This window comes from Schistocerca gregaria, chromosome 3 (assembly GCF_023897955.1).
Source record: "Schistocerca gregaria isolate iqSchGreg1 chromosome 3, iqSchGreg1.2, whole genome shotgun sequence".
In the NCBI taxonomy this organism is placed as follows: Eukaryota; Metazoa; Arthropoda; class Insecta; order Orthoptera; family Acrididae; genus Schistocerca; species Schistocerca gregaria.
The window spans coordinates 674537567-674551825 of record NC_064922.1 but is presented as its reverse complement, the minus strand read 5'-3'; the positions used below and the strand labels follow the sequence as shown (position 1 = coordinate 674551825).

Genomic DNA, 14259 nt, shown 5'->3' with positions numbered 1-14259 from the left:
TCGCCGAGGGTAGTATTGTGATGTATAGAAAGACAGGATGGCAGGAGTTACACTAAGGCATCGAGGAATAGCGTCCTTGGTACTAGAAGGATCTGCAGAGGGCAAATCATTTGGGAGAAGACCGTGAGAGGAAAGTATTCAACAAATAACTGAGGGTATTCTTTGTAAGCTCTGTTCTGAAATGAATAATTGACACTTGGGAGGAAGTCGAAGGCGGTGATATGAGACTGTTCTATGACTGGTAACAGAAAATAATAAATTAGTGTTGAGCTCGGGTTGCTAGTGGCTGTTTGCCTTGTAATGACACGTTTCCGAAACGTGTATCATAGATTTGAAAACTTCTGTAATTACATCATTTGAATAATGTTGTAGGTCAAGCATACTTACGAATTAACCTTGTATAACTTGCCGACATAAGGAAGTATACTCAGGAAATATACTGTCACCCCTTAATTGTGTTTCATTCTCAGACACTAGTGTACTACACTCTCAAAGTAGGAAACGAACAGTCTTAGAAATATAATGTATGTTTTCTAAGTGATATTGCAAAGCATCTAAGCGCAATTTCGCACGAAACAGGACGTATCAAGAACTAAAAACACACTGTCGAAATAAAAGGAACATTATGGCGGTATGTTGTCTACGTTCGTTAAAGAAGGAACAAGACTTCTGACAGATGTAGAGTGCAATGCTATACATCAAATGAAGTACAATTTGGTATGGGAGAACGTAGCTGTACCTATTTCAAAAACAGAAACCAATCACAGTCGCCCCGTTACGCCCTTTGTCAAGGCATTTGTCACATTATGGGTATTGGCTGCTGCCCTCGAGCAATCGGGCACACTGCATCCGACCAGATTGCTTTCCCGCGAAACTCGATTAGCTGGAAGCCAATCAGTTGCTTTCTTGCGCTGGCGTATTTGGAGTCTGTAGCTTGGGCGTTGCTGTTTCCGGAAGTTACGCGTTAGCTGACGTTGGCTGACGACAAAAAAACTGCCCTATATAAAGGGGTCACAGACGGCAGAGAGTCAGAGGTGTTCCTTAGCTCGAAGCAGGAACGAATTTCCGAGGTTGCTTTTTGGACGGTTACGCCGTGAATACCCAAACAACAGGTAACTAAATATCATATTGGTGGCTTCTCTACGTTTGCTTCTAGTACTTTCAGTTCTGAAGCTTCTAGTCTAAGGTTTGTTTCCTGTTTCTGACGTTTTCATATGTGTACCAGTCCGTCATGAATATCTAACACAATCAATGACGAATATAAAAAAGGCAGCAGCAATGGTGCAAAGTAATAACAGTCTAATAATTCCAATTTTCGCGATTAGAGACAATCCCCATAAATGTCCACAAACATACTAATTGAAAGCTGTTGTATCTTTTTTATGGCACTGCTATCATATCCATCGTCCGCTGCCTACGTACGACGAGACACAATTAGAGCTTCTATGATGTCTGAGCCTCTCTTCAGACATGTAGTATCGAAATATGGTTAAGAATTTTGATACCGTGCACATTCACTTACTCTGCATTGTAAACTTAACGTGACAGGCCGAAACGTTTTCTGAATCGAAAATATTAGCTTCATATGTATCACATTTATCCGTTCTTTGTGAAAACTTTATACGGTTTATATTCGTGACACCAGTGGGCTCCTGATAGCCAAAAACGAATTGCACACGTCCGCTTAAAGTTGTTGTTTCTGTATATTGACTGGCAATAAATTATAAACAATATTTAAATAGTTAAGTATAGCCTGTTTCTATGCGTTCTTGTGATATTTCACTACCGTAAAAATTACGTGCTATATTACGCGTGTGATGGTACCATCCATCAAGTGTTTTCTGACACTAGGTGATGGATGGGCCACGCTCTTGCTAATGTCTCCATCAGAACTTCATCCAGGTACATTTAACTAAAACGTTCCTTGGATTTTCTGTTTTCCTTCAACCTACACTATAACAAGAATAACTTTCTTTGATAGTGAATCTCTGGAATATATAACATGTCAGAAAATTGTCAGTATTGTGGCTCTGAAGAAACATTTATCCTATGTTGCCTAGTATTATTTTAAATTTGAAATTTTTAATGGTTGAAACTATTAGGTTTGTTTCCCAAATACATTGATAATTTTTACATTAGCATTTGTCTACAACGTACTTCGATATAACGCTAATAGGAAGATCAAGCTACTGCAGATTCCTTGTTCTCTCTTTCAATAGCATCCCAAATTAATAAGCCGTTTCCCATCGACAGACTTGTCTATATCACCTCAGTATTTTAACGGTGTTTTCCTATAAACGCATAAATCATGTGGGCATTTATGTCACTTCATTTTCCTCTTTTACTTCTTGCATAAGCTCTGCATTGTAACTCACCTTTTTGTAATTGTTTCTGGCTGTGTGTTCTGTCACCTGAGGATGCCAACAAATTCCCCGTGATGACCACGACAGAGGAGTTCGACGTTGTGGTTCCACAAGAACTCAAAGAGGGAATTATCCATCTCAATTCATTTATGTTCTTTGTCTACACCAACGAACGCCAGCGAGCTCTTCTTTTAATGTCGGAGATCAGAAACCATTTCCTTTCTTGTACTTTTAAGAGATTATTCTCATTCCTTTTCGTCTTTAAGTCTTACATATGGTTTAATTCGTTCTTTCGCTAAGAAAGCGGTATATAACTGAATTTATCCCTAAGAGATTCTGTGTCTTTGGGGCAAAGAAACATAGTATTATGGTTGAATGTCCAAATGTGTGTGAATTCGTAAGGGACCAAACTGCTGAGGTCATCGATCCCTGGACTTACACACTAATTTAAACAACTTATGCTAAGAACAGCACACGTATCCATGCCGGAGGGAGAAGTCGACCCCCGGCGGGAGGGGCCGTGCAATCCGTGACATAGCGCCTCAAACCGCGCAACCACTCGGCGTGGCTGTAGCGTTGAAAGAAGAAAAAAGTGTACTTCTGTATAACGATGATTAGTAGATGTAAGAAAACTTATTTTCAATTATTTCAAAAGCAGTCTTGTCTACAGTTAAATGTATTTCATCTATCTATAGTTGAAAAGGTCATCGTCTTCAACTTCTATATGAACATTCCATAATTAAAAAGCAGATCAAAATGCTATTCCCATATGCAACCGTGCCTAAATAGAACAGTCTTCATGCATCATATATGCCGGAAATTCACGCCATCTTCAAACAGCTGCGTTACTCAGGAATCAGAGAATCCGCGCTTGGTTCAAAGGCTTGCAGCCGATCGACAAAAAAAATTACTCTAAAGTAATGGATTTCAATAGATGAATACAAACAATGTCATCGGAAAATTTCTTGTCCATTATTTGGAGCATGTTGATGCAGATGCCTCAACTATAGCACTTATCTTGAATAAAATTCCAGCACCATTTGCACTTTAATATTTATTTTAAAAGCAGGATTTCGGCACTCGAAGCATTATCCAACGGTTGTATGTCTTGAGATAACACAGAACGATTTCATTCCAGTTTGTCCTGGCATTTTATTTAGAATGTCATTAGACTTCAAGATTGGCCCCAACTGTCTATTAATCTGGATACGGAACATACTTTCAGCCCTACTTAGTACCTTCTTCCACTTATCCGGCGGTCACCGGCCCAGCAGACCATGTGCTGCATCAACAATAACTCTTCACTGCACTTTGTTTGTTGCTTTTCCCTCCAAGTTGACTGCAGTCAGAGCTTCTGCATCTTTATTTACGTCGCCTTTCCGTCTGTTCCTTGGCCTACTCAGGGAGATGAAAGCTTCCTTAGGAAATCGGGTCTCTGGCATACGGGTTACGTGACTTGCCCACTAGAGTGATGATATAGTAAAACGTGGGAATGGTTTATGATTTCGTAATTTTAATTATTCTTTCTGTCTCACAATGTATCCCCGTCTCTCACCAGGCCAAATTATTGTCTTTGTTTCAAATGTTAGGAGATTTTATGTCTTGTTTTTAGTTTTAACCAGATTACTGAATCGTAAGGTGGAGTATAACGCCATTGAAGATCTTGATTTTCGCACATTGTGATATTGCTTTAGACCTGAACGTATCTCTGAGGGCTTATGGACCACTGGAACCATCATAAATTGTTTCGCTTACATCTATTGGTATTTGATTATAAAAATAGTGTCAACTTCCCAGGTACTTTAACTGATCAACAGACTTGTTTCTGAAACTTCCTGGCAGATTAAAACTGTGTGCCCGACCGAGACTCGAACTCGGGACCTTTACCTTTCGCGGGCAAGCGCTCTACCATCTGAGCTACCGAAGCACGACTCACGCCCTGTACTCACAGCTTTACTTCTGCCAGTATCCGTCTCCTACCTTCCAAACTTTACAGAAGCTCTCCAGCGAAACTTGCAGAACTAGCACTCCTGAAAAAAAGGATATTGTGGAGACATGGCTTAGTCACAGCCTGGGGGATGTTTCCAGAATGAGATTTTCACTCTGCAGCGGAGTGTGCGCTGATATGAAACTTCCTGGCAGATTAAAACTGTGTGCCCGACCGAGACTCGAACTCGGGACCTTTGCCTTTCGCGGGCAAGCGCTCTACCATCTGAGCTACCGAAGCACGACTCACGCCCGCTACTCACAGCTTTACTTCTGCCAGTATCCGTCTCCTACCTTCCAAACTTTACAGAAGCTCTCCTGCGAAACTTGCAGAACTAGCACTCCTGAAAGAAAGGATATTGTGGAGACATGGCTTAGCCACAGCCTGGGGGATGTTTCCAGAATGAGATTTTCACTCTGCAGCGGAGTGTGCGCTGATATGAAACTTCCTGGCAGATTAAAACTGTGTGCCCGACCGAGACTCGAACTCGGGACCTTTGCCTTTCGCGGGCCAGGAAGTTTCATATCAGCGCACACTCCGCTGCAGAGTGAAAATCTCATTCTGGAAACATCCCCCAGGCTGTGGCTAAGCCATGTCTCCACAATATCCTTTCTTTCAGGAGTGCTAGTTCTGCAAGTTTCGCAGGAGAGCTTCTGTAAAGTTTGGAAGGTAGGAGACGGATACTGGCAGAAGTAAAGCTGTGTGTACCGGGCGGGAGTCGTGCTTCGGTAGCTCAGATGGTAGAGCGCTTGCCCGCGAAAAGCAAAGGTCCCGAGTTCGAGTCTCGGTCGGGCACACAGTTTTAACCTGCCAGGAAGTTTCATATCAGCGCACACTCCGCTGCAGAGTGAAAATCTCATTCTGGAAACATCCCCCAGGCTGTGGCTAAGCCATGTCTCCACAATATCCTTTCTTTCAGGAGTGCTAGTTCTGCAAGTTTCGCAGGAGAGCTTCTGTAAAGTTTGGAAGGTAGGAGACGGATACTGGCAGAAGTAAAGCTGTGAGTACCGAGCGTGTGTCGTGCTTCGGTAGCTCAGATGGTAGAGCGCTTGCCCGCGAAAGGCAAAGGTCCCGAGTTCGAGTCTCGGTCGGACACACAGTTTTAATCTACCAGGAAGTTTCATATCAGCGCACACTCCGCTGCAGAGTGAAAATCTCATTCTGGAAACATCCCCCAGGCTGTGGCTAAGCCATGTCTCCACAATATCCTTTCTTTCAGGAGTGCTAGTTCTGCAAGTTTCGCAGGAGAGCTTCTGTAAAGTTTGGAAGGTAGGAGACGGATACTGGCAGAAGTAAAGCTGTGAGTAGCGGGCGTGAGTCGTGCTTCGGTCGCTCAGATGGTAGAGCGCTTGCCCGCGAAAGGCAAAGGTCCCGAGTTCGAGTCTCGGTCGGGCACACAGTTTTAATCTGCCAGGAAGTTTCATATCAGCGCACACTCCGCTGCAGAGTGAAAATCTCATTCTGGAAACATCCCCCAGGCTGTGGCTAAGCCATGTCTCCACAATATCCTTTCTTTCAGGAGTGCTAGTTCTGCAAGTTTCGCAGGAGAGCTTCTGTAAAGTTTGGAAGCTAGGAGACGGATACTGGCAGAAGTAAAGCTGTGAGTACCGGGCGTGAGTCGTGCTTCGGTCGCTCAGATGGTAGAGCGCTTGCCCGCGAAAGGCAAAGGTCCCGAGTTCGAGTCTCGGTCGGGCACACAGTTTTAATCTGCCAGGAAGTTTCATATCAGCGCACACTCCGCTGCAGAGTGAAAATCTCATTCTAGACTTGTTTCTGTTAACTTCATTTGCAAACCCAAGGAAGCAAACTTACCCTCGAAGAAAGATTCTTAAAAAAACACTCCTTTGGACGAATTTAGAGTTTTTGGTCTGTTTGTGTCCTTTTGCAGCGGGTTTTATTCGAACAGATTGAGATAAATCGAATTAATATTGTTTACTCATAGTTTGACTTTCAGGGCTGCTTTCCAAGTTGTTCCATGAAATTCCCTATTAGTTTATCTACACTGGAGACAAACAGTTTGTTGACGTCTGCCAATGAAGGCAATTAACGTGTGTTGTAGTCCTTGTTTGTTTCCCAATTATCGATACCTAAACTTCCTTCAATATTTCTGAGAATGGAAATACAATCTCCTTACCTTATTCCTCTTCAAATTACAGTATTCCTATCCAGTGTAGTGGCATCTGTAGTGCAGGCTATATATTCTATTATCTATCATAGATAGAAACAGATGCTCACATTCTGGGATTAGTTAATTTAAAATGAGGTAAAAGTTTTGACAGATTTGATGAACCGCAGTCAAAGACGTCATTTACTCTCATTGTCCCGTTTAATTTTCTTCGCCTCTATTTCATTTCACTTTTATTTTTATTAACTTATTTTTATTTTTTTTGTCTCACGTGATTCACAATCACACGTGGTCCATTATGCTACTTTCATCCCAGGTGACAGATTTTTTGAGCTGATTAAAATTGTTGTATTTTCTATGCAGTTGGCGACAGTACTAGTAACTATGGAGAGACGGACATTGCTATAACTCTTTATGTCATATCTGTCTCACCGTGTAATAAGTACTGGAATAATTACAGCATAGTTCCAGAAGCGTAGAGAAATTTTTTAGATGTATTAAGAATGTATTTTATTACTGACTCATTAAATTTAGAGGCTGCAGCCAAATAAGATATACTGATATTTGGGCCGTATACCTTTCGGCTTTATTCGGAGTGAGCCAGCAGACTTGGCTACAGCAACGCTCTCCATCCTGTTAAATGTGTGGGCAGCACGTTTGTAATGTGACCCAATGGCGGGATTAATTAATGGAATTTTAAACCATCTAAATTACGGACACGTAAAAATTCTGTTTGTGATGTAAATCAGAAAGGAGAGATGCCTTCCATTGTTGGATTTTTTTTTTTTTTTTTTGTTCGTCGTAAAGATGACGACACCCTCCAACACGCGTTTTCTCGGAAGCCTACTATACAGACGTATATGTATTTGTTAATAGCTGGCACCAACATTCGCAGGGGATCAGTGTTGCTGGAGCTTTGGTTCATAAAGCATATAGCGTAACTAAGGAGAGTAGTCTGCAGGACGAACATCTACACACAAATGGAGTTTGAAGCACACAGGTAAGGCGCTGTGAGTAAGTCGTGAAGAGTACATCAAGAACGATGATGAAGACTCAGAGAGATTTAAGTCCATTTCTTTCCTCCAGTAGCATGTTATTTTAAATTGCGGGAAAATGCAGATAAATTTCCATATTATGAGTGAAACGATGCGCAGTGGATTAAAATACCTTGTATTAAAAGTCAAGACAAGTTTCGCGTCAATTGAAGTCGTATATTCAATTGATAAAGATGCCATCTAACAATTCATAGCTGAAAATGTCCGCCCCGATAGCTGAGTAGTCTGCGTGACGGATTGCCGTCCTACGGGCCCGGGTTCGATTCCCGGCTGGGTCGGAGATTTTCTCCGCTCAGGGACTGGGTGTTGTGTAGTCTCCATCATCATTTCATCCCCATCTGGCGTGCAGGTCACCCAATGTGGCGTCGAATGTAATAAGACCTGAACCAAGGCGGCCGGACCTGCCCCCCAAGGGGCCTCCCAGCCAGTGACGCCAAGCGCTCGTTTCCATTTCCATAACTGAAAGTTTACTTCCTTAGTGCCACTGCTCATCATTCACTTCGAGTTATAGACAAACAGCGCGCTAAAACCGTAGTCGGTGGTTACACTGAACGGCATCAGAACCGAGTCATGCGTAGGAAGGTACGTGAGTGGCGACTGGCAACGCAGCACTCCCATAACTGAGAAGCCTATAGTTAAAAATATGGCGGATTGTCACCAAGCTTAAAGATGAAGTAATTTTCGGTCCTCTGCGCTTCTGGTCTCCATCAAACATTACCTGATCCTCCACAAGGCTTGCGCTTAGAAGTTACCTTGCGAGTGCTGTCTTTCGTACATCGCGAAGATGACTCGTTTAGTCCACAAAAGGTGCTCTTACAACCCAATAAGTCGGGTGTGGCGGAGCACTGTATCGACACCTGTCACTCTACACGATATCGAAAAGTTTATGGTTTTTTGGTCACGGTGGTAAAACAAACACTTGAAACTCAACTGGCAAAGAATTTAATTAATAGGGATTGCGATTTCAACCTGGAAAACTCATGGCCGCCCGCGACAGCAGAGACGTTTCCGCAGTACATTTCATAAAGATAAATTGATGTACCAGCACAGAAGCCACAGATCAAGTTTAGGCATAATTCTTTGCATGCTGATTTAAATAAGGAGAGTTGCCAAGACGTCAAAAACTTTAATCCAACGTCCGCATCTCAGTTGCCTCACAACATCACTCTCAGGTGTTTTTACTGCTCCTGGGACAAGAGACACAGAACACACAGAGTTCGTGCAGAGTGTCATACAAAATTTCCGAACTGAAATCCAACAACACTGAACACATTTCAGCAGGAGCTTCGTTGCAATGTATATTGAATTAATAAAATGATGTCTCCCTGCGCTGATATGCTTCATTGGTTTAAGCGATTACATTCTTTGGTAATACATTCAGACTGCTTTCCTAATCAAAGATTTTATTGACTTCAAGCTTCCGAAAATGTAACTTCGTGAAACCTGTGTGCTTTAATCATTTGTAGATCATTAAAGTCCTTATCAGTTGTTTCTGCTTACTCAAAGTCTGCGTCTGAGTTGCATCTTCTAACACTTCATCTACAAGCAAACGAGCAATGTTTACGGAGTTCTAGGTTGATCAGCTATTGTCTCAAATGCAGTAACATTGGATTTAAAAGGATTACGACAGCATCCTTTCCAAATCAAATACTCCTCTTCATGTTCATTTAAAATGTATAATCTGTGAGAAAGTTACATTTACAAGGGAAATAGCTTCGTCTCACATGACCAAATGAGCAATTAAGACCGAAAAGTTTGCAAAAGTCTTCCTCACACTATCTCAGTATCGTAAACAATTAAATATATATTTAGTGCTTAAAACAATTGTCACGTGGACACGACAGAAATTACGAACCAAAGAGAGTCAATCTCCATGCAGGCAACACTCTGCCAATATACTGGGGCATCTAGCCGCGCGGGATTACCAAGCGGCTTAAGGCTCTGCAGTCATGGATTGTGCGCCTGGTCCCGGCGGAGGTTCGAGTCCTTCCTCGGGCATGGGTGTGTGTGTTTGTCCTTAGGATAATTTAGGTTAAGTAGTGTGTTAGCTTAGGGACTGATGACCTTAGCAGTTCACTCCCATCACATTTCACACACAGTTGAACAGTTGAACTGGGGCATCTAACGCGGCGGTGCATAGTTCAGAACTACACGTAGTGACATCGTCCTTACGTCGGTGCTTCTTTGCCGCCTATTATCATCTCTGGCGCCTATGTATCACTGTCCAGACGCACAGTGGCGCGGTCCGTGGATTTCAAGGGACGGAGCGAGTACTGTAGCTCAAGTCTCTCCGCTCATTCTGAATATGGCCGAAATGCATACTGCCGAAATATTAGGGGAATAAATAGGGTTTATGCTACTGAACACCGGAAATTCAGTGGATCAGTTATGGCGCACCGAAAACATGACTAAGTATTGTATAATATCTCAACTCACTCGTATGGAATTGCTTCAAGACTGCTCTTTTATCCTGAAATTTTATTCTTATTCTTTTTGTAGCCTGCTAAGCATTAAACTATTTTATATTCAAAAATGCCCTGTTCGTGTCGATGATGAGACCTTTGCTTTCAGGATGAGGACTCGCACAGTGTGCCTGCTGGCGGTTTTCGTGCTCGTGGCTGTGGCGGCATCCCGGGCGCAGGTCAACTTCACGCCGTGGTGGGGCAAAAGGGCCCTTGGCAGCGCCAGCTCCCACGACTGCGTCAGCTCCTCGCCCGAGGCACTCCTCAGCATCTTAAGCGCCGCGCAGGTCAGTCAGCGAGCAGCACCACGCGTGTTCCCGCAAGGCTCAGTATATGGCCTCATGTAACTGCGGAGTGACATAATGCGGCGCCACACGACTGATGCTTGTGAATCAGAAAATCCGGAAATGCGAGAAAAATATTGAGGAATATATAAGTTAAAAATTTAGAAAAATTTATGGTCATCATTTTTTAACTTCACCTTCAGCTTATGTATAGAAGACCAGAATGTGTCAAGTAAGGGTACATCAGACCGAGTTTCATGATGTTCTTAAAGCAGCAGACGTATTCTTGTATGTAACAGCAAAGGGGCAGATTGTGTGCTCTAAAAGTAAACAAAATATACAAACATTTATAAACAAAAGTAGCAGAAATGTACACTACATTTCCAACGATGAATTACACCTCGATAAATTTTAGCTAAAATTTCATCAACGAGAAACTAAAAAAGAGTTCAAATCGATGCAAAGTATCTTTTGATGTACTTATTAGACTCGGTTATGCTTCCTAGTAATTAATCATCATACTAGTTGTTTAAACAGAAAACTAAGGGCATGATCGTGAAATACTAGAAGCTAAATTAGAGAACGATGTAAGTTCTGTACAAAACTATACTCTCACGAGAGGTTTTTCATAGTAGCTCCTCACCTGGATACACGAGGAAAGACACTCATGATGTGAATATCAACTAACTTTTACTGCTGTAACTGAAGGCTGTTGAACAATATAATAGTATATGACTACTTACTCTTAAATTCAAAATGCCAGGTTTAATGTGTCTGAAATATGAAACTGATTGTCAGGGATAGTCTTCTCAGAGGGAAAACTAGTAAAAAATTACGAAGTACTGATACACAGCTAGATTTACATGAAAGAAGAGTGATTACGCCGGCCTGTAGAAGATGTTCACGAATATCGAACTGGTAGTTGATTGTTGCAAGCAAACACAGAGCAATAATGAGTTTAACGTATCGTATTTATACCGCTTTATTTGGCATTGGATGATCTTCGTACGTGTAATCTAACTGATAAAAGGTTCCAAGAATTCTTCCTTTCTGTTAACAAGACATATTAGAATATCATTATTTGAAATCCAGACAGATTCAGTATCATAATACGGCTACGCATTAACGTTTAAAAATGTAGCTCGCATGTGATGAATCTTTTGGGATTTTTCTCGTTGAATTGTGTCGTCGAACTAACATCAAAACTAAATTTAGCGTAAATGCTCTCTTGATACGTAATGAACCCGTCATTACGTGACATTTTATTAGGGATAAGAGTAAAAAATGTACCCAGTACAGCGAAGTAATAAATTTAGATTACAGAGAAGTCACTGGCCTCAAAAGTTTTTAGGAAAGAGTAGTCTCATCATTATGTCTTTAGTCGACTTACAGTCGAAGAGATATTCAACAAATGCTTTATCATTGTTTGTGTAGACTGTATATCATTTTTGCTTATGTGAATACACTGATTCCAGAATGATCATTTGTACTATTCGGCAACTGACTAAAATAATGGTTTAACTTATACATTATCTTTTCTACTGATTTCAGTTTGTTGGCAGAGACAGAGCTAGAAGTAAGGTGACTTGCAAGTAATAAAGTATACATTTCCGGTTACCTGTTAACGTATGGTACATTACAAAACAATACCGTAGAGGTTGACTTTGAAGCCACATCTGCGTGAATGAACGCATTTTCATGAATATACCGTCTCTAATAACTTATTGTCGATGTGTATCCAAAATCCACATTCTTTACAGATTTCCTTTGTTTCAGGCTGAGGTGCAGAAGCTTGTTGACTGCCATATTCTCACATCACAGGCGAACTCATGAATGCGTCCAGTCTCTTCTGGCAACCGAACGTATTTAGAAAGGAAGCTCTCTTCACATACGTCAAAAATGTCCCACGTTTTCTTTATATTTTGATTATTATTCTGTGTGAAATAATGGAATATTGAAATACTGTAATAAATCGACGGAGAAACAATATTTTTCAACTTCTGCTCTCACTTACACTTATCCATAGTTTCTATTATGTTCGGCTACCGAACATATTTTTAAAAAAAGGAAGCTCTCTTCACATACGTTAAAAGTGACCCAAATGCTCTTTATATTTTGATTATTTTTCTGTGTGAAATAATGGTGTACTGAAATACTGTAATAAATCCAAAGAGAAACAGTATTTTTAACTGCTGCTCTCACTTACACTTAGCCATATTTTCTGTTATGTTCAGTGTTCTTATGTATTCAGTCTCTCTGACAAGGATGAGACAAAAAGTTCTTGGAGTGCCGTGATTCCAAAGATAATTAAAAGTAGTCTATATTTTAAAGCTTCTTTCTAGTGTTTCACGAGTTGATTACGATGTAGTTAATTAGCTTTATCTAATACTTCGTTAATTATCATTACTTAAGGATTCTGATTGCACTGAGAAGATGATTTCACTAAAATTCTTTCCTGGCTACGATCTTTTGTGAATTTAAATTGTTCAAACGCAAGCAATGTGAAGATCGACTTGGAAACGCATTTCACGAATAAGTCCTTTCTAAAGCTACAATTTATAACTGGTGCAAGGAATTCAGAAGAGACTGGTATTTTCTTAGTGATGTATTTCGTCAACGATGTCTAAGAATTGCAGTTACTGTAGAAAATACTGCCACCTTTCGAGCAATGCCTGAAGATGACTGACGGATAGATTATGAAGTTATTCAGTCCACATTGGTCACTGGTAATAGTCAAATGCACAACATTTTACGTCAACAGTTAGATGTAAGAAAACACTGTTGCCGACGGATTTCACATAAAGTGTCTCTCAGAGAAAAAGAACAGCGTACTGACTAGTGCCGAAAAATTCAGCTAAAATCCAAGGTGGAGCCTCATATTTAGTTTAGTATGACGTTACTGGTGATGAATCTGTGATTTATTGTTATGAATGTGAATAAACAAGTCATCGTGTAAAGTCTTCTTTCTAACAGAACATATGTCTATAAAAGTCGGACGAATTCGCAGTGTTGGGAAGAAGATAGTTGCTAGATTTTTTTTCTAAAAGAGGCCCTATTGTTGCTACAGCTTTAGAAGAGGGACATAACGTTACTGCCGGTAACTATATAGTTGATCGTTTACACCAATTATTTGAAAACGTTTGTTGAAAGAAATGCATCGTCGCATACATCAGAACTAGAAACTGAATATCTGGAAGCCCTAAAGGTGAGAACTATGGACTCTCCAACATGCAGTCTGGATCCAGGGCCTTGTGGTTTCTTTCTGTTTCTACGACTTAAAGATAAAATCGGTGATATAACATAATTGGTATCAAATGAAGCAGAGGAACGTTATAAAGACATGTTTCTGAAACGCATGTGGAAGACTGCCGTCTTTGTTTAAGGACTGGTTTCATCGAATGCAGAACCGTACTGGTGTTAAAAATGTATAGTTTGGAAAGGCAATAAAAATCATTTAAATTCTTGTAAATCTAATCCGTCACTGATTCTCCAAAATATTTTTGTTGCTCTCGTATTTCTCCAAACTCTGTAGAGTCCTCTTGTGTTTCTTGTTCAAGTGCCGAATTCACTTAAGGAAACATTGTGTTAAATTACTATAAAGTTCATGTTCCACGTCTGTTTGTGGGCCGTACTGGCACGCTGAGCACTTAGAACATTGATGCACACAATTTTAATCTGCCAGGAAGGTATGTCTTAATTCTTTATATTGATGCACACAATTTTAATCTGCCAGGAAGGTATATCTTAATTCTTTATACCTAAACGGTTAAAGATATTGGCTTAAACCTATTTTACCTTCTCTAGATATACCAATCTCTACATATCATGAAACGGAAGCTAGGTATGTATGTAGGATCAGCATGTTAAACTACAGGATCCATGTTAGCCAAAGTTGGTGCAAATATCACTGGTTATGTGGAAACAAGAACTGTGGAGGTGAGGAACACCTTCCTCTCAACGGAGCGGAACGGGAAGTGAAAAAC

General features: G+C 40.8%; 1 protein-coding gene across 1 annotated transcript; it reads left to right on the top strand.

Annotated features, from left to right (window-relative positions):
• Positions 1-1046: 1046 nt before the first annotated feature.
• LOC126355897 (adipokinetic prohormone type 3-like) lies at positions 1047-12313 on the top strand. Its single transcript, XM_050006406.1, has 3 exons — positions 1047-1112; positions 10102-10279; positions 12053-12313. The coding sequence occupies exons 2-3, from the start codon at positions 10103-10105 to the stop codon at positions 12107-12109; spliced, it is 234 nt and encodes a 77-aa protein (XP_049862363.1). The 5' UTR covers positions 1047-1112; position 10102; the 3' UTR covers positions 12110-12313.
• Positions 12314-14259: the final 1946 nt, after the last annotated feature.